Source organism: Macaca nemestrina, chromosome 1, assembly GCF_043159975.1.
Source record: "Macaca nemestrina isolate mMacNem1 chromosome 1, mMacNem.hap1, whole genome shotgun sequence".
Classification (NCBI taxonomy): domain Eukaryota; kingdom Metazoa; phylum Chordata; class Mammalia; order Primates; family Cercopithecidae; genus Macaca; species Macaca nemestrina.
Window position 1 is genome coordinate 222,290,475 of NC_092125.1, and position 19,796 is coordinate 222,310,270.

At 54.6% G+C, this 19,796-nt stretch overlaps 1 protein-coding gene across 1 annotated transcript; it reads right to left on the reverse strand.

The window, feature by feature from the left end:
* Positions 1-3,954: 3,954 nt before the first annotated feature.
* Positions 3,955-19,796, reverse strand: AGTRA (angiotensin II receptor associated protein). Its single transcript, XM_011726800.3, has 5 exons — positions 19,657-19,796; positions 8,942-8,976; positions 7,262-7,367; positions 6,104-6,299; positions 3,955-4,647 (listed from the first exon to the last, which is right to left on the reverse strand). The coding sequence occupies exons 1-5, from the start codon at positions 19,681-19,683 to the stop codon at positions 4,532-4,534; spliced, it is 480 nt and encodes a 159-aa protein (XP_011725102.1). The 5' UTR covers positions 19,684-19,796; the 3' UTR covers positions 3,955-4,531.

Below are 19,796 nucleotides of genomic sequence, written 5' to 3' on the forward strand. Positions count from 1 at the left end.
TGCCTGCCGCCATGGAAGAAGTGACTTTGCTCCTCATTTGCCTTCCACCTTAGTAATGGTGAGGTCTTCCCAGCCATGTAGAACTTTGAGTCCAGCTGGGCGCGGTGGCTCAAGCCTGTAATCCCAGCACTTTGGGAGGCCGAGACGGGCGGATCACGAGGTCAGGAGATCGAGACCATCCTGGCTAACACAGTGAAACCCCGTCTCTACTAAAAGATACAAAAAATTAGCCGGGTGAGGTGGCAGGCGCCTGTAGTCCCAGCTACTCTGGAGGCTGAGGCAGGAGAATGGCGTGAACCTGGGAGGCGGAGCCTGCAGTGAGCCGAGATTGCACCACTGCACTCCAGCCTGGGCTACAGAGCAAGACTCCGTCTCAAAAAAAAAAAAAAAAAAAAGAACTTTGAGTCCATTAAACCTCTTTCCTTTATAGATTACCCAGTCTAGGATATGTCTTTATTAGCAGCATGAGAACAGATTAATACAAGCCCTCTCCAGCAGGAAACCAGAGGCAAGAGGAATTTGCCTCCTGTGGTTGACAGTCTCTAGAAAGTCAGACACTATATAAACCTGCACGGTGCCCTACTTCCAAGTCCCTACAGACACGGGCCTTTTAAAAGGTGGTGAGAATGTCTGGTTGGAAAGCCTCGTTAGCACAGTGCAGCCCATCCATGGCTGAAGTCCTGGCCTCATCCTGGACCTGCCCTCCCATGTCCTCCCTCCTGGCTAATGGAAGCTCCAGCCTGCCAGTGAGGCCCACACCTCGCAGTCCCAGGCTCGTCTCTGCCTCCTCCATCCAGCCCATCACAGGTCCTGTTGCTCTTCTTTCAGAGAGTGCCCAAGAGTTGACCACTTGTCACCACCCCCACCTCTATCCCCATCCAAGGCACCAAGGTGGTCCTTTTAGAATGCAGGCCAGGCCCAGTGGCTCATGACTGTAATCCCAGAACTTTGGGAGGCTGAGGCAGGCGGATCACCTGAGGCCAGGAGTTCAAGAGCAGCCTGGCCAACATGGTGAACCCCGTCTCTACTAAAAATACAAAAATTAGCCAGGCGTGGTGGCAGGCACTTATTATCCCAGCTATTTGGAAGGTCGAGGCAGAAGAATTGCTTGAACCCGGCTGCAGTGAGCCAAGATCGCACCATTGCACTCCAGCCTGGGCAACAAGAGCATAACTGTGTCTCAAAACAAAACAAAACAAAAAGCTGGGTGCGGTGGCTCACGCCTGTAATCTCAGCACTTTGGGAGGCCGAGGTGGGTGGATTATGAGGTCAGGAGATGGAGACCTTCCTGGCTAACACGGTGAAACCCCGTCTCTACCAAATATACAAAAAAATTTGCCGGGCATGGTGGCGGGCGCCTGTAGTCCTAGCTACTTGGGAGGCTGAAGCAGGAGAATGGCGTGAACCCGGGAGGTGGAGCTTGCAGTGAGCCGAGATGGTGCCACTGCACTCCAGCCTGGGCGACAGAGTGAGACTCCGACTCAAAAAAAAAAAAAAAAAAAGAGAAATAGGATGTAAGGCAGACCTTGCCTGGCTCTGCCCAACACCCTCCAGGGGCTCCCATCTCATTCAGTCAGAGCTGGAGTCCTCAGAATGACTTGCTAAGCCTGCACATCTGACCCCAGCCACCTTCTGACCTCATTGTCTTCTTCTCTCCCCCCCAACCCTCTGCTCACCCACTCTCTGCCTCGGGCCTTGTTAGCTGTCACACTGCCTAGAACTTCTCATGCTAAATGGAATGCCCCGGGTAACTTTTCCCGCACCCTGGCATCCCCTGCCTCTGGAACATGGCCTCACGCACAGTGGGCTCTGGGGCGCTTGTTGTTTGTTAGAAGCTCTCCCTGCGGAGCCCGCTGTGTGGAAGGAGCAGCCACACGGGTGCCTCCTCCACTGTGTCTGTCTGCCTCTGATGGCCCTCTGGCTTCTGACTGCCTGCACGGTCAGGGGGACACAGTGCCTGCAAATCTAAGCCATCCTCTCCCACTCCCTCAACAGCTCCTGGCCAATGACCGGAAAGCCCAGCTCCCTTGCTTTCATCGCAGACTCTGCTTCTGGGGCACACCCCAAGACAGGAGCTTTCCTCTGTCCTCTCCTGCAGAGCCGGTTCGACCTGGGAGCCTGGGACGATGAGGAACCAAGGTCTCTGGATACACTCCCCTGTGCGCGGCCCACGTTCCATCATCTGCCCCCATTGCCTGGGCCAGGCCCCTGCCCTGGCTTTTCATTCCCTTTGGGAATCTGACACATCATGATGCAGGCACACAAGCCCTCCCGGGGCCAGGACACTGTATACACAAGAGAAATAGACTTGGGTCTTAGTCCCATTCCCCCTGGGTCACGCCCCTCCTCCACCCAGGGCGGCTACAGTCATGAACCTGACAGGTGTCCTTCTAGTCCAGGCTTTTTACCTGGACTATTTGACCACACATAAACCTAGGAACAACATATGGCATTGCTGTGAGGTTTGAAAATTCATCCCAGTGTCATTCTGCAATCTGCTTTGTTCACATTTGCAGGGGACCAACGTTGGTAGAAGGTCTGGTTTATCGGCTGTAACTGCTGCACCGTGCTCCATACGATGAATGGACCGTGGCTTACTGCTCCACTCCCTATAATGAATACTCCCTATAATGAATGGACTGTGGCTCACTGCACTGTACTCCATACGATGAATGGACCGTGGCTTACTGGTCCATACTCCCTATAATGAAGTCCGTCTCCTGACAGCGAGGCTGTTTCCAGTTTCTTACAACCACAGCTGCTCAGCAGCCCTCTGCCCGGAGCACAGCCCCTTCCCCACAGCAGCCTTCCTTCCTGGCCCAGAGGCCTGTGTCCCCTTCTTTCAGAGGTCTTGCCTGTTTGTAATCCTCCAGGTGGGAAGACTCCTAGGTTGAGAGAGCAGGCTCCCAAGATCACCACTGCAGCCCTGTCTGCTCGGCACCAGGCAGGTACTAAGCCTCCTTTTTTTTTTTTTTTTTTTTTTTTGAGACGGAGTCTCACTCTGTCGCCCAGGCTGGAGTGCAGTGGCCGGATCTCAGCTCACTGCAAGCTCCGCCTCCCAGGTTCACGCCATTCTCCAGCCTCAGCCTCCCGAGTAGCTGGGACTACAGGCGCCCGCCACCTCGCCCGGCTAGTTTTTTGTATTTCTTAGTAGAGATGGGGTTTCACTGTGTTAGCCAGGATGGTCTCGATCTCCTGACCTCGTGATCCGCCCGTCTCGGTCTCCCAAAGTGCTGGGATTACAGGCTTGAGCCACCGCGCCCGGCCTACTAAGCCTCTTTTGATTGACAGATGGACACAAGAGAATGGTGGGGGTTGTGCACTAGGCCTTGACCCTGTGCCAGAGACAAGCCAGGATGGCCTGGGAAAGCCCTGGCACTTTGGGCCCAGGGGCAGAAGAGCAAGCTGTGAACCGCCAGACCTGTCCATGGGGTGGGCCCGGGCCCTGGGGAACTTCTGGATGTGTCAGCCCAAGTCAGTGGTGACCAGACACAGGGGCCACCAGGAAGAGGTCGCCCCTGCCTCCTAACCTAGCATTGTCACTGGCCCGAGGAACAAGTCCACTGCTAACAACTTCACCATCACTGAGGGAGCCCTCCTCACGCCAGGCACCTTACACCTGGAGCAGGCACCAACCCTTTCTAGAAGACACTGAAGGCATGCAGCTAGTAAGTGGCGGAGCAGGATTCAAAACAGTGCCTGCGTCGTCTGGTTCAGAGAAACGGATGCCCACACGCCACACCCACCAGTTGCTCTCTCTAGGCCTCTGCTAGGCCAGAGTCAGGCACAAGCCCAGCTCAGCCAACACGCATGTCCGTTTCCTCCCGCCATGACAGATTGGGGCAGCCTAGTGCAGGCTCCACCTGGGAATTGGCAGGAGAAATCTTCCCAGGAACAAGGCCAGGCCCCAGCCCAGCCAGGAGACTGAAAGTGGCTCAAAACACAGCCCATCTATAGAATTCCCCAAACTTTAATGCTGTGGCTCCGAAAAGGGAGGCTGGAGGCTGTGATGGGTCACAGTGTTGCTGACGCCTCTGACCTCCAGCCCTGCATCCCTAGCCACCACGTGACCAGGCAGTGAGAAGCACGGGGCCTCACTCCCATGCCAGACGGCTCCTGGAGCTGAGCAGGACCTGAAGCTCTCAGGGCTTCCACTGAAGCCTGACAAACTCAGGGGAGGCCTCAGGGGGCATCAGTGGTCCTTAAAGGCCTGAGCCTGCCACACTCAGGCGGGACTCAGCTGGGGGCCTCTGTGGTGCGGTAGGAGGAGAAGAGAGACCATGGTTCCAGCCTGGGAACCAGTGGGTGCCCTGAAGGGAGGGGAGGCCTCAGGGAGTTTGGGACAGGAGTGTGCAAGGCACTGGGTGGCCCACGGGGGCTCCTGGCCTCTCAGGGCACTTGGTTCAGGCAATCCCTGAGCTGGGGACACATTCCATCTTAGGTCCAAGAGATGGAGGTCAGGAGCATCCCTAGAACGACCTCCCAGGCACAAGGAAGGCCCGGGGCGGGGCCGGGCACAGTGTGGCTGGCTTCAGTACCCTCGGGCATCTTGACCCCTGCCCTCTGGGACTGCAAAGGGATCTGCGGGTGCCTCTGCTGAGTCAATCGTCTGGTAGGCACCACGGTCCTGAGAAGGTCCAAGGAAACCTGGGTGGCAGGGGACATGGCGGGAAAGAAAAATGAAGGGTGAGAACTCGGAATGTTTGGCTAAGTCCAACCCAAGACCCACCCCCGCCACCCTTGGGCTGGGCATCCTGACATCATGCACAGAGACACAGGCAGCAGCCCCAGGCACTCAACCTTTAGCATGTATTATTCATTCAATCCTGCCGTATCCCTATGCAGCGGGTATTTTTATTGTCCCCACTTTACAGATGGGGAAACTGTGGGTCAAAGAGATGAACTGACTTGCCCAAGATCACACAGCTCGAAGCTGATGATGCTGGGATCCACGCCTAGGCAGCCGATCCAAAGCCAGGCTCCTAGCCCCTGTGCCATGGGCTTCCCCAGGCAGCGAGTGCTCAGGAACCTGGGCAGAGGGATGCCAGCCCCGGGCCCATGCAGTCCTCTCCAGCTCCCCTCCCAGGTACAAGGACACCACATTACCATATCCAGATGGCCTCAGAGACTGGGGCTGGGTCCAAGGCAGGGCCGTAGGGCTCCGAGTACCCCAATGCCTCACTCCCATCCCCTACTCTGTACATTCATCCTGAGACCCTGAACAAGTCCCAAGGGATATGGGCCTCAGTTTCCTCATCTGTCTAATGGGAGAAACATTCTGGCGCCCCTCACCGGAGGCAGGCCCAGGCAGTGCTGAGGTCAGCCACTGTGGGCAGCCCCAGGCCATTCCTACCCTCGACCAGCTGGTGGCAGTCATAGGCCACCTAGGGCATCTCTTCTCAGGAGTGAAAGGCAGAAGGCCACACCCCACCACCTCCCTCCACTCCTCTCAAAGAGAAAATGGGAGAGAGAGAGGTGTCAGAGAGCAGGCAAATGGCTCGGCCACCAGGAGAAGGGGTTCAGGAGTTCAGAGAGGGTGTGGGAGAGGGCAGGTGTAAGGCTGGGCGAGTGGGGAGGGGCCAGTGGGCAGGGAAAGTACTCCCTGTTCAGGGCTGTCCTCGTTGAGGCTCCCACAGCCTACACTGGTGCGGGCTCTCCCTTGGCCACCTAGCACAGTCTCTGCCTCAAGAGAGGGAAGACCCCACATGGCAGGAAATGGGGTTCCAGTGATGGGCCCCCGTGGGAACAGAAAGGAGACCTGTAGGTGCCTGTGGCCCTCAGGATGGAGACAGCCCAGGGCTGCCCCTGGGAACTAAATGATACCCCAAGCTGTGCCTGTGCTCTGGGCTGAGAGAAGGGCCCAGCCTCAGCTTCACAGCAGGAGAAGGTCGCGGCAGACCAGGACAGCCAGAGGACCCCTGGGCTCCTGCAGCAGACACTAGGAGCTTGGACCTGTCCAGCCTGGTACAGAGCGCCCATGCCACGCTCTCCCTGCACCTTGAGCCCTGGCCCCATGGGGCAAGGCGGGCTTACTGAGGGAGAGGCTGGGGGCCAGGCAAGGGAGAGACAAGAGTGGGGAGCTGGCTGGAGGTAGTGGCCTCACCAGTGTGGACCAGGAGCTCACCCCCGCGCTCCCGGTACATGTGGTAGACGAAGCAGCACGAGAGCGGCTTGAGCAGCAAGCTGAGGATGGCCATGCCCGCGCCAAAGCGGCCTGTGTCCGTGAGGCTGGCCCGTGGGTAGAAGATGCTGATGTGCACGATGTCCAGGAAGATGGTGGCCAGCAAGCCACCCAGAAACTGCAAGACACACCACACTGATGAGCACAGCACCCCCGCCGCGCCCCGTGGCTCCCCCACCATATACCGGATGGGAAGCTGTTTCGTGCCCTACTGTGTCCTTGAGTTTTGCTGGAAAACAGATCAAGCAAGCAGGCAGGACCCCGTTGGGGAGCCGCTGGCTGGGACTGCAGTCTGGGGGCAGGGACGCCAGGGGTCCAGGTCCCGGTTCCACCAGAGCCTCCCTCCCCACCCATTTCCCGTCACCTCCAAGGCCATGACGGGCACAAGACTTGGTTCTAGAACCGCCACAGAGGAAGGTTCCTTGGAGTTCACCCAGTCTGTCTCCAACACAAAGAAAATCCTTTTTCAGTCATCCTGAGGCCCTGGCCGCGGCTTGAAGAGCCCGTGCGGGGAGCGCTCACTGCCCCACGGGGCTGGGTGGGTGCTGAGAAGCTCCCCCTGTGGGAGGTTTTGGTGGGGCAGGGTCACCTCTACTTCCTAAAGTGTGGAGTGCCCCCTTGGCCGGGTCTCCCAGCCACAGCCCCTCCCCTAAAAGAGAGCCCCAGGGGCAGGTTACAGGGGATGTTCTGCCGCTCTGGCGAAGTGGCTAATCTGAGGCACCGGTGGGACACACCCCATGGCTTTCCTCGGGGAGATAATGGCAGACTTGGGGTTCTCTAAGCCAGACAAGAGCAGCAGGCTGGGCTCCTGAAGACAGGCATGGGCCGGAGCCCAGGAGGCTGATGAACAAGGCTTTAGACAATGGGAAGTGGCAGCCCAAGGAAAAGGGAGAATATTGGGACGGGACGGGGTGGCAGAGCCAGGCTGTGCTTCACCCTGTGCTGCAGCCCCCCACCCTGCCGCTTCTCCCCCACCCTGCCGCCTCTCCCCCACCCTGCCGCCTCTCCCCCACCCTGCCGCCTCTCCCCCACCCTGCCGCCTCTCCACCACCCTGCCGCCTCTCCCCCACCCTGGCTCACCATGCTTATGGCGTCGATGGAGTCCCGCTGAGCCACAGCCCACACACCCAAGGCCAGGACAGTGAAGTTGGCCCAGGCATAGGAGCCCGAGAATACAATGCAGCCCCTGTAGGAAGAGGTAGCTCAGTCCTGTCAGGCGACCACCACCCCACAGGTCACCTCCCTCCTGCTCCGGAGTCTCAGGGCCTCCTCCCAGAACACACCATAGTCTTCGAGGCCACTTGGCTGTGTGCCAGCAAATCCTATGGGCTCTGCCTCCCACCCAGACCCTGGATCTGGCTGTGTCCCTGTAGATCCAAAGCACCTCCCTCTCCTGCCAGACGACAGCCGCAGCCACCCTGTGCCAGTGTCCTGACTGCCACTCTGTTCTCTAAACAGCAACCCATAATGTAGTCAGATGCTGTCACTCCTCTGCTAAAAATCCTCCAACAGTTTTCTGTCCCATTTAGAATAAAATGCAGACTCTTCACCAGGACTTAAGGGGCCCGTGGGATCCTGGACACAGCTCCGCCCTTGCTGACCTCCCAGCCACTGCCCTGTGTGGCGGGCACCCTCTACCCTGACACCTGGCCCTCCTTTTGTCATTCAGTGGCAACTTGAATGTTCACCCTAAGACTCCTTCCCTCACCCACCAGTGCTAAGTACAACCTTGTCATTTTCCTAACACAAGCTCCGCCCTATTATCTTTTTTAGGGTATTGCCACTAACTGACATTGCTGACTTACTTATTTGCTTGTCAATCCAATCAAAATCATAGTGAACACAGATCACTTGCTAGTACCTGGCATGGTTCTAAGTGCTTTAAATTAACTCATTTATGTGCATTTATATTAACAACCCTAGGAAGGCAGTATTACTGTTATCCTTACTTTAGAGATAAGGAAACTAAGGCACAGAGAGGTTAAGTAACTTGCCCAAGGTCACACAGCTGCTGAGCAGTAGGCCTGGGATTTGGAGTCTGGCTGGAGAGGCCATGCTCTTGCTCACCCTGCTGTGCTGCAAAGACGACTCAGAAGGACAGGGACCAAGTCTACCTCGTTTATTACCAATGCTTCCTAGATTTATGGGACATTCACTGCAGTGTAACATGCAGAAGACATGTACAAGGCAGGTGTGAAGTGCCATTTGGTTCAATACGTCTTTGAATAAACCATCTTATTTTTTGCTTTTAAGAAAGCAGGTGCCTGGGTCCCAGCCCAGAATCACCAACTCAGAATCTTGGGGAAGTGTGACTAAGAAATCTGTATTTTGGCCCTGCTTCTCAAGGTCGTGAACCATGATGGCTACTGTTCATATTACTCACAGCTGTTGCCCTGTGTGCTGCACTGCAAAGTTTACAAAGTGCACATGTGAGCTCAGGGGTTTCCAGTCTTGGTTTGGCAGAGAAATGTCTCCAGAAACTCAACAGATTAAAAGAGATGGTAAGGGTGAAAATCAAGCCGCAATGCTGAGGCCTCACTGTGGGGCAGGCCCTGGGGAGCTCTGATGAGCACCCTTCCTCATCTCCCTCCCAGCTCCTGCAGGGTGTGCAATCCTTATGCCTATTGTACAGATGACCTGAGAGGCACAGCTGTTTGGCCCAAAGTGACCCGGCTAAAACATGGCAGAGCCAGGACCTGACCCGGCTGACACAGACCCTGAGACCGCAGGAGACACAGAGATACCCACAGAGTCACTTACCAGGTTGTCAGCAGCCAGTGACCTAGGAGAATCACCTGTGGTATGACAAGGCGGGGAGAAGAGGTCTGTGAACATGACCACCACAGGGGCAGGAAAGCATCAGGTGCAGAAAACACAGGAGGCCCCCGCACCCGGCACCTCTGAGGGCCTCAGAAATGTCTGTTGAAAAGACAAATCAGCAACTGCAGGTGGCCCAGGAGTGAAGGAGGAGGAAGAAAGCAGGCCAGGTCAGGGAGGGGCCGCTTCATGCCTTCACTGACACCCACGCCCCTTCCAAGAGTCAGAGGCGTTTGAACCAGATCAACTCCATCTTGAATAGGAGCTGGGTAAAATAAGGCTGAAACCTAGTGGGCTGCATTCACAGACAGTTAAGGCATTCTAAGTCACAGGATGAGATAGGAGGTCAGCACAAGGTACGGGTCATAAAGATCTTGCTGACAAAACGAGTTACAGTAAAGAAGCTGGCTAAAACCCACCCAAATCGAGATGGCCACAAGAGTAAACTCTGGTCGTCCTCACTGCTACACTTCCACCAGCGTCATGACAGTTTACAACTGCCATGGCAACGTCACAAAGTTACCCCTTATGGTCTAAAAAGGGGAGGCATGAATAATCTACCCCTAGGTTAGCGTATTATCAAGAAATAACTATAAAAATGGGCAACCAGGCTGGGCGCGGTGGCTCACGCCTGTAATCCCAGCACTTTGGGAGGCTGAGGCAGGTGGATCACCTGAGGTCAAGAGTTCAGGACCAGCCCGGCCAACATGGTGAAACCCTGTCTCTACTAAAAAATACAAAAATTGGCCGGGCGCGGTGGCTCAAGCCTGTAATCCCAGCACTTTGGGAGGCCGAGACAGGCGGATCACGAGGTCAGGAGATCGAGACCATCCTGGCTAACATGGTGAAACCCCGTCTCTACTAAAAAATACAAAAAACTAGCCGGGCGAGGTGGCGGGCGCCTGTAGTCCCAGCTACTCGGGAGGCTGAGGCAGGAGAATGGCGTGAACCCGGGAGGTGGAGCTTGCAGTGAGCTGAGATCCGGCCACTGCACTCCAGCCTGGGCCACAGAGCGAGACTCCGTCTCAAAAATAAATAAATAAAAAATACAAAAATTAGCCAGGCATGGTGGTGTGCGCCTGTAATCCCAGCTACTCAGGAGGCTGAGACAGGAGAATTGCTTGAACCTGGGAGGTGGAGGTTGCAGTGAGCCGGTATCGTGCCATTGCACTCCAGCCTGGGGGACAAGAGCGAAACTCCATCTCAAAGATAAACAAACAAACAAACAAATTAATTAAAAAAATAAAAGGGCAAGCAGCAGCCCTCAGGGATGCTCTGCCTATGGAGTAGCCATTCTTTTATTCTTTTACTTTCTTAATAAACTTGCTTTCACTTTACTCTATGGACTCGCCCTGAATTCTTTCTTGTGCGAGATCCAAGAACCCTCTCTTGGGGTCTGGATCGGGACCCGCTTCCTGTAACACAAGGGCAGGAGGCTCCTTTGTGGAGTGCAGGGAATCTGCTCTGAAATCAGAAGAGGCAGAGTGGTGGGGTGGGGGCTCACATGAGGGTGATTTCTTGGGACACTGGAGCTGGGGCACTGTGTGGGGGCAGAGGGGAAAGCAGCTGTTGTGGCTGGAGAAAGCCAGCAAAAGGAGGGTGGCTGGGGACAGGTAGGGGGGCCTGAGGGCCTTGGGAAAGAGCGTGGGCTTCATGCCAAGTGCAGTGAGGGACGCCACTGAGACTTTTCTACAGGGAGACAGCTTGGTATGTCTTATGGTAACGAAAAACAACAACAACAAAAATCCCTCTGGCTATTCTTCTGGATTTCTGCAATATTCTACTTTCTTCTTTTTAAATTTTGAGACAGGGTCTTGCTCTGTGGGTCAGGCTGGAGTTCAGTGGCACCATCACAGCTCACTGCAGCCTTGAACTCCTGGGCTTAAGTGATCCTCCTGCTTCGGCCTCCCCAGTAGCTGGGACTACAGGTGTGTACCTCCAGGCCCAGCTATTTTTTTTTTTTTTTGTAGAGATGAGGTCTCCCTATGTTAACTAGGCTAGTCTCAAATTCCTGGGCTCAAGCAATCCACCCACCTTGGTCTCCCAAAGTGCTCGGATTATAGGCAGGAGCCACTGCACCTGACTACAATATTTTACCCTTTTTAATGCCCTCTATGTCCTTAAAATAACAGCCTCCTCTCCTGGAACTGGTCTCTACTCCAGGACATCAACAAGGCCCTGACTGGAAAGCACATAAAAAAAGGGCAGATGGGCCGGGCGTGGTGGCTCAAGCCTGTAATCCCAGCACTTTGGGAGGCCAAGGCAGGCAGATCACTTGAGGTCAGGAGTTTGAGACCAGCCTGGCCAACATGGTGAAACCCCATCTCTACTAAAAATACAGAAATTAGCTAGGCGTGGTGGTGGGCACCTGTAATCCCAGCTACTCCAGAAGTTGAGGCATGAAAATTGCTTGAATCTGGGAGGCAGAGGTTGCAGGGAGCCCAGATCAGGCCACTGCATTCCAGCCTGGGCAACAGAGTGAGACTCCATCTCAAAAAAAAAAAAAAAAAGCAGATGCCTCGGGAGAGCAGGCAGCTGCAGCAAGAGCTTCCAAAGAGGAGGGACCTGGGTTGAGCACAAAGTATGAGCAGGGCTCAGCCAAGCAAAGGTGGGGCCGAGCCCCAGGCCCTGAGTGGGTGGCGGTGAGCGTGGAGATGGTTGAGGTGGGGGTGGGGTGGCACAGAGATTTTGGGGAGGCCGGAAGCCCCAAATTGGAAGCTTCAACAGGCCTGGTGGTCAATGAGGGCCCTAGGAGAAGTTTACTCAAGGGATCGAGGGGGCAGGCTGGAAGGGAGAGACGCCACATGCCTGGGGCAGAGGCAGCGTGCTGGCACAGACACGGGCAAGGTTTGTGAAGAAGGCCGGGGTTTCCAGCCTGGGTGAAAAGGCAGAAGGAGCCCTCACCACCTGCGAAAAAGAACTCCGGGCCGGGTCCGGAGGCTCACGCCTGTAATCCCAACACGCTAGGAGGTTGAGGGGGAAGACCGCTTGAGCCCAGGAGTTCGAGAACAACCTGGCCAACAAAGTAAGACCCCATCTCTACAAAAAATCAAAAAATTAGCCAGGCATGGTGGAGTACGCCTATAGTCCCAGCTACTTGGGAGGCTGAGGTGGGAGAATCACTTGAGCCAGTGAGGTCGAGTATGCAGTGAGTGAAGATCGGGCCACTGCACTACAGCCTGGGGGACAGAGGGAAGGAAGGAAGGAAGGAGGGAAGGAGGGAAGGAGGGAAGGGGGGAAGGGGAAAGGGGGGAAGGGAGGGAGTGAGGGAGGGAGGAAGGGAGGGAGGAAGGAAGGAAGGGGGGAAGGAGGGAAGGGGGGAAGGGGGAAGGGGGGAAGGGGGAAGGGGGAAAGGGAGGGAGGAAGGGAGGGAGGGAGGAAGGAAGGAAGGAAGGAAGGAAGGAAGGAAGGAAGGAAGGAAGGAAGGGAGGGAGGGGGGAAGGGGAAGGAGAAGGGGAAGAGGATAGGGAAAGGGAAGGGGAAGGGGAAGGGAAAGGAAGGAAAGAAGGGAAAGAAAGGAAAGAGGGAAAGAAAGAAAAGAAAGAAAGACAAACTCGCTCTGGCAGAGGAGAAAAAACATTTCTAGAAGAGTTACTTTTGACCACACACCAACTATGTGCCAGGCCCTATGCCAACCGTCTCACATGACCTTATCTGGACCTCACAGCAGCCTCTGGAACAGATACTATTATTCCCATTTCACAGATGAGAAAACAAGATTCAAAGATAAATTATGTTGATCAAGACTCCACAGGTAGCAAGTGGCAAAACTGGAATTAAATTTCAAACCCGCCTCCAAACCCAGTGCACCCAACCTCCCCGCTGGGGACGCGGGCCTTCAGCTGGGAACTGTTTGGGCTTGTGAGAAAGGTTCACACACGGGGCAGATGGAATCCAGAGCTGGAGGCTGAGATACTTCACCTTTACCTCCAGGACCGGGGGCCAGAGTGAACCACAAGGGGCCTGGCTCTGTGGCCCAAAAGAAATTCCTCTCCCAGCTCCAAAAGACTAGGAAAATAATTCTGTAAGGACCGACGCACAAAACTTTAAGAAGATCTCAGCCAGGCGCGGTGGCTCAAGCCTGTAATCCCAGCACTTTGGGAGGCTGAGACGGGAGGATCACGAGGTCAGGAGATCGAGACCATCCTGGCTAACCCGGTGAAACCCCGTCTCTACTAAAAAAAAATACAAAAAACTAGCCGGGCGAGGTGGCGGGCGCCTGTAGTCCCAGCTACTCGGGAGGCTGAGGCAGGAGAATGGCGTAAACCTGGGAGGCGGAGCTTGCAGTGAGCTGAGATCCGGCCACTGCACTCCAGCCTGGACGACAGAGAGAGACTCCGTCTCAAAAAAAAAAAAAAAAAGAAAAGAAGATCTCGAGACTCTGACCAGGCTGAGTAGTGTGTTTACAGAAGGCGAGCTCTAGAAGGGATCTTTGCCATCGCCTCACCTACCTTCGTCTACTATTGGGCACTCCCTACGTGCTAGGTGCCATTCTAAGTGCTTTCTGTATATAAAAGTACTAAATCCTCACAATCCTCTGAGGTCTTATTATCCCCATTTTACAGCTGAGAAAACTGAGGTTCAGAAGGAAGTCACTTGCCCAAGGTCACAGAGCAGGCCAATGGCAGAGCCAGGACTCAGACCCAGCCTGTGTTGTCCAGCCATCAGGCCTCTCCCCATTACAAAGATGGGGAAACTGAGGCGGGGAGGTATAGTTTTCCATGGATTTCAATTCCTAGGGGCTTGAAGTGATCAAATGGTGTTAAGTTTCTTAAACATTCAGTGTCACCCAGCATCACTGGCACCTGCTTTTCATCCACCCTGGGGAGTCAGAGGTGTGCAGAGCAGATTTGGAGCTGTGCTCTCAGGACTAACATCGCTAACCAGGTACTCTGCCCTAGCAATGGAGGTGCAGTGAACCCTCATCCTGAAGGAAAGCTATAGCAAGCTAAAGGGCACCTAATTGAACAGCAGGGAGGCTGGGAGGGTGGGGAGGTCAGGGGCTTCTCTGAGGAAGGGATGGGGGAGGCAGAAGGGGAAGAAGAGCATTTTGAGCAGGAGGGATGGCACCCACAAAGGCTCTGTGGCAGAAGGGGGGCATGGAACTTTCTGGAAACTGAACAGAAGCCAGTGTGGCTGGAGTGGAAGGAAGAGGAGGGAGGGACAGGAAGTTGGGGGCAGGCAGGGCTGGGCATGAGGATGATTCTGATCTTTATTTTCAGAGCTAACCGCTGTCTCCTCTGTCTGATAGTAAACCATGGACCACAGACAGAAAGGAACTCGCTCAGGGCCACACTGCACAGTCAGCCACAGTGGTCCCAACATCTAGCTTTTAGACTTAAAGAAGACACCGAGGAAAGAGACAGAGGGGAGGTAGCTCCCATCGCCCTTTTCCTCCCCAAAATCGACACCTAACTCTTCCCACTCTGGGCTTGTTTTGGAAATGATCTTCATTTTCAATGCTCTGGCTCCTATGCCTAGACTGTGCACACAAAAGGTCTTTAATAAATGGGCCCTGCAGAGCCCTGGATTATTCTGGAGAGAATGCAGTTAGCATGAAAGGCTGAGTCCCACGGGGGCCGCTGATCTGCAGGGCACCCCAAGGGTCACGCTTACAACCTGTGAGATAAAGACCTCGTAGCGCTGGAAGGGCCTGTAGCACACAGTGGGCACCCAGCTGGGTCCACACCTCTGCCATCTCTGTTAGGGAAGAAAACAATGTAACCTGGAAATACTGCAGATCCTTAGAACACACACAGTCCCTTCTGCGTGACGTCACTTTGGTTTGATAAACATGAAGAAAGTTAGCACCATGTGCTTCTCTTAAGTCCCCGGGAAAAGAAATGTCCAGAAGCCTAAGCCTCCCCTGCCTCAGTTTCCTCATCTTTGTAACAGGAGGACACCCAGAGAGGCCTTAATGTGCAGGAAGGCTCCAGGGAGAAACTGAGCCAAACGGGCCCTGCCCTTCCTGGCAGCCCAGGGAAAGAGGGGCCAGTAACTGTTGGGACAAAAGCACTGTCTGCTGGCCCTGGGGGAGCTTCCTGGTAGCCAAAGAGAAACAGGATTCTCAGGTACTGCCTGAAAGAGGAGCTGGAAGCAGGGGAAGGACCTGAGCTAAATGGGTGGCAGGGCCAGGACCCCTTTCCCAGCTGGGCAGGAAAGACGGACCTCAGCCCCTGGACTCTCACTACAGTGCTCAGCCCAGGGGAGGCCGCCCAGCTCTTTCCCAGACAGGGGTCAATGGGCCAAGGCAGCAGAGGGTCCCAGGATGCTATGTTGGAACAGAAGACCTGGGTGCTGGTCCAGGCACCAAGGCCTCAGGCTCCCTTCCGCGAAATGGAGGCAGTACCCATTTGTCCCACAGGGTGCCTCAACTGCCAGAGACAAGCATCTGTCTGGACAGTCACTGTAAGTATCCGTTTACTAACTGTTAAATACCTATGTGGGACAGGGATCCTGTATCGTCAACAAGAGCAGCAACTCCTGCTACTGACAAGCACCTGCCTGCCATGCATCTAACCTGCACTGCACCTAACTCATGTCATCCGTGTAACTGTATGGGGTAGAACTGAGGCTCTGAGAGATTAAGTAAAGTGGCCCATATTCATAAAGCTTACAAACAACAGAGCCCAGACACAAATGTTAGATTCGATCTATCCAGCCGGAGGTTTGTCCGTTTTATGAAACAGAGTCTTGCTCTGTCGCCCAGGCTGGAGTGCAGTGGTGCGATCTCAACTCACTGCAACCTCTGCCTCCCAGGTTCAAGTGATCCTCGGTGCCTCAGCCTCCTGAGTAGCTGGGACTACAGGCGAGCACCACCACACCCGGCTAATTTTTGTATTTTTAGTAGAGATGGGGTTACATCATGTTGGCCAGGCTGGTCTCAAACTCCTGACCTCAAGTGATCCTCCTGCCTGGGCCTCTCAAAGTGCTAGGATTACAGGCATGAGCCACCATGCCTGGCCCAGCCTGAATTTGTGACCCTAATTCTAGACTACCTCCTGGACCATGGGATCCATCATCCTAGGAGGTAGGGACTGTATTTATCTTCTTTTTACAAGGAAGAAATTGATACTGAGAGAGTTCAGAAACCTACTTAAGGTCACACAGAAACCTACTCAAGACCTTGAATGCAGACCTGCCTGCCCGCAAAGCCTGTTCTCTCCACTGTGCTACACCGTCAGGATCTCGAAGAGCCGTAGAGGGCGGATGGAAATAAGGAAGTCTAACCTGGAGAAGGAAAGGTTGAAGAGAAACCAACGAGGCATGAAGACCAAGAATTCAACCCTTTGTTTGCCACTAGAGGACCCATGGCGGGGTAGGACTTCCCAGAAATGGAATATACACCTACCAGGCCTGTGCAAACACTTGGTGGCCCGTTACATGTGCTAGTGAGATCCCCCAGGGTGGCCGGGGTCCCGGGACACCAGTCAGGGCTGCCACAGATGGGAGGCAGAGTCGTGCAGCGGTTAACTTCGTGGGTGCTGGAGGCAAACGGGTGGATCTGATCCTGGCTCCATGACTTTAGAACCTAATGACCTTGGGCAAGTCACCTGACCTCTCAGAACAGCTGTTTGCTCTTCTGTAAAGCAGGGCAATAATGCCTTCTTCAGTGTTGTGTGGATCCAGTGGTACAGGGAGGTGGAGAGGTGTGGAAAGCGCTCCACACAGTGCCTGTCAGGAAGTCAGCCCTGCATCCCTCATTACTGAGTTCATTATTGAGTTCTTAACCCTAATGCTACACTACCTGCTAGACCAAAGGATCCTCCTCCCAAGGTCCTCTTCCCACAAGACCTCTGAACCCAAGTCCAGTACTTTCTAAGCTCATCACAATGTCATTCTTTTTCTTTTTTTTTTTTTTTTTTTGAGACGGAGTCTCGTTCTGTCGCCCAGGCTGGAGTACAGTGGCGCGATCTCAGCTCACTGCAAGCTATGCCTCCTAGGTTCATGCCATTCTCCCGCCTCAGCCGCCCGAGTAGCTGGGACTACAGGTGCCCACCACCATGCCCGGCTCATTTTGTTTTTGTATTTTCAGTAGAGACGGGGTTTCACCATGTTAGCCAGGATGGTCTTGATCTCCTGACCTCGTGATCCACCCACCTTGGCCTCCCAAAGTGCTGGGATTACAGGAGTGAGCCACCGCACCTGGCCCACAATGTCATTCTTGCATGGACAGGGCTTAGTCACCACACCTGGCCCACAATGTCATTCTTACATGGACAAGGCTCAGTCAGGGGCTGCCCTTTGTGCAAAGGGCCTGGGGCAGCTGTTTCTTCTCACCTGGCACCACTGCCCACTCTGGTTGAGTTGGGCAGAAGCGGGCACTCAGCCCTTGCCCAAGGAATATACAAAATGAGGGAGCGCAGGCCGCAGGGAGCAGTTCCCCACCTCCTGAAGGGCTCTGATCTCAGAACATCCCCTAAGTGCCTGCAAGCAAGGAGTCAACGGCTGCTCTCCACAGGATGGCCAGATTCAGCAAACAAAAATACAGAACACCCAGTTAATTCCCAATATGAGATCATGAATAATTTGTTAATATATTCCACATACTGCCTGAGACTTACTCATACTAAAAAACTGTTCGTTGTTGACCTGAAATTCAAATTCACCTGGATCTCCTGTACCTGACCTGGCAACCCTGACCCCTCAGGGCCACCCAGCCCTTAGTTGTCTCTGACTGGTAGCGGCTAACACCCTTGGAGATGGGGGATCTTGTTTGCCAAGTCAAGGGGAGGACCAGCCTTTTCATCCTGGCTAAGCTGCCCAGCATAGCTCATACTTGTGGATGCGCTTAGCCTGTCGGGCCTAAAAAGTTGCTCAAAAAAGCCCCTAAGAGACTAAGCCCTCCCAAAAGACAGAAACAGCCAAGGTTAAAGTCAGCCCTAACTAAGCTGGTACCCCAGAAAGGACCTGGCCCTGGAGTCTGAGCCCTATGGGTTCAAATCCTGATACTGCCACTTACTGCCTGTGGGACCTTGGCAACTTAGCCAGTCTAAGCTGAAGTTTGCTCATCTGTAAAAAGATGACCACATCAGCTTTCTCATAAGGCTGCCTTGATTATATAACCTGGCACACCACAGAAGCCCATAAATGAGAGCTCTATCCCTCCCACCGCCCTCACCTGATCCTCTCTCAGCAATTATTTTAAGCAAATCCCTCATCAGAGAAAAGGCAGTTGGTGTTAACCCCATGTTGCCTGGAATAGAGTGGGTACTGATACCAACAAACTTCGGTTGCTGTCACGTAAATTTCTTCCCAGCTGAATGTTCCACCCAAGCCCATTTCCCTGCTCCAGCCATGTCTCCCCACCACCGTGGACTGGAAGCTTCAGGAAGGTTTGCTGAAGCAAGTATGATTAAGAAGGGAAACGGGCCCACGGCAAGTCAGCACAGATGTTGTGTAATAAAGTGTATTAAGCCATTGTTTTGTAACCATCTATCTCTCAGGTTCCTTTACTGCCAGACACCAACAGGGAGCTAAATGCTTCGTCACTTATGAGTAAGAGGACATTCCTAGATATTGCCTCAAAGGAGGATGCACTAAGACCCAAAATGGTCGGTTTGGTCCAAGGTCCACACCTTCCTGACCAAAGCTAAAGCTCCTAGCCCCTCTCATGCAAACGGAGCCCAGACACGTGGGCGACGGTGCTGGGTGGGGAGAAAAAGAAGAGCAGCCGCTGGCACCCAGACCCGGACTGAGCTCACGGCTTGGCTCGGGAAATGAAGACACCACAGGAAGCCCTGCAACGTTTTCCCCAGTGCTCAAAGTTGGGGTTTTCTGCTTTTAAGTAATTTCTGTGGGAGTTTGTGCTTCTTCATTATGAAATAAGGGCGCTGGACGTGTAAATTTTATAAAACCAATTGCTGGCCGGGCGCGGTGGCTCCAGCCTGTAATCCCAGCACTTTGGGAGGCCGAGACGGGCGGATCACAAGGTCAGGAGATCGAGACCATCCTGGCTAACACGGTGAAACCCCGTCTCTACTAAAAAATACAAAAACCTAGCCGGGCGAGGTGGCGGGCGCCTGTAGTCCCAGCTACTCAGGAGGCTGAGGCAGGAGAATGGCGTGAACCCGGGAGGCGGAGCTTGCAGTGAGCTGAGATCCGGCCACTGCACTCCAGGCTGGGCGACAAAGCAAGACTCTTGTCTCAACAAAAAAAATAAAAAATAAAAAATAAAAAAAATAAAACCAATTGCTTGGGAACATCAGATTTCCTGAACCCGACTTAGCAAATAAGGAGGTCCTGGGACGGTGCTGGGATCCGGGGGAAGGCCCAGTCCCTGACCCCGCGCGGGGGAGGTGAGCCGCCTCCAAGCCCCTCCCGCGCGCCTTCCTCCTCCTCCAGGGGAATTCTGGGCATGCGGGCAACAGCAATCCTGGGACCAGCGCTGCCTGCTGGAGGGTCTGAGTCCGGGAAGGGGCGGCCCTTGCCCTCCCCTGCCACCTCCAACGGCCCCTCTGCGTCGCCCTGCTGGCCTGTGCCTGACTCACTCTCCCTGCTGTGGCCTGCCTGCCCACCTCCTTCTCGCGTGGGGTCTGTACCTTCCCTTCCTCCCATCCCTCTTTCCCTCAAACTCCCGATCCTCCCACCTTCCTGGAAAATGCAAATGTCCCACCTCCTCCCGCAAAGGGGACCCCCCATCCCCAGCCCGTTGCCACCTTCAGGTTCACAGCAGGCAGCTCCATCTCGACCCAGGCCGAGGGCACCTGCGCTGCAGCCGCGGGGGCTCCTGGGTTCCGAACTCGGGGAACAAACTTGCCCGGCCCCGCCCCGCCCTTTGCGGCGACTCCAACCCCAG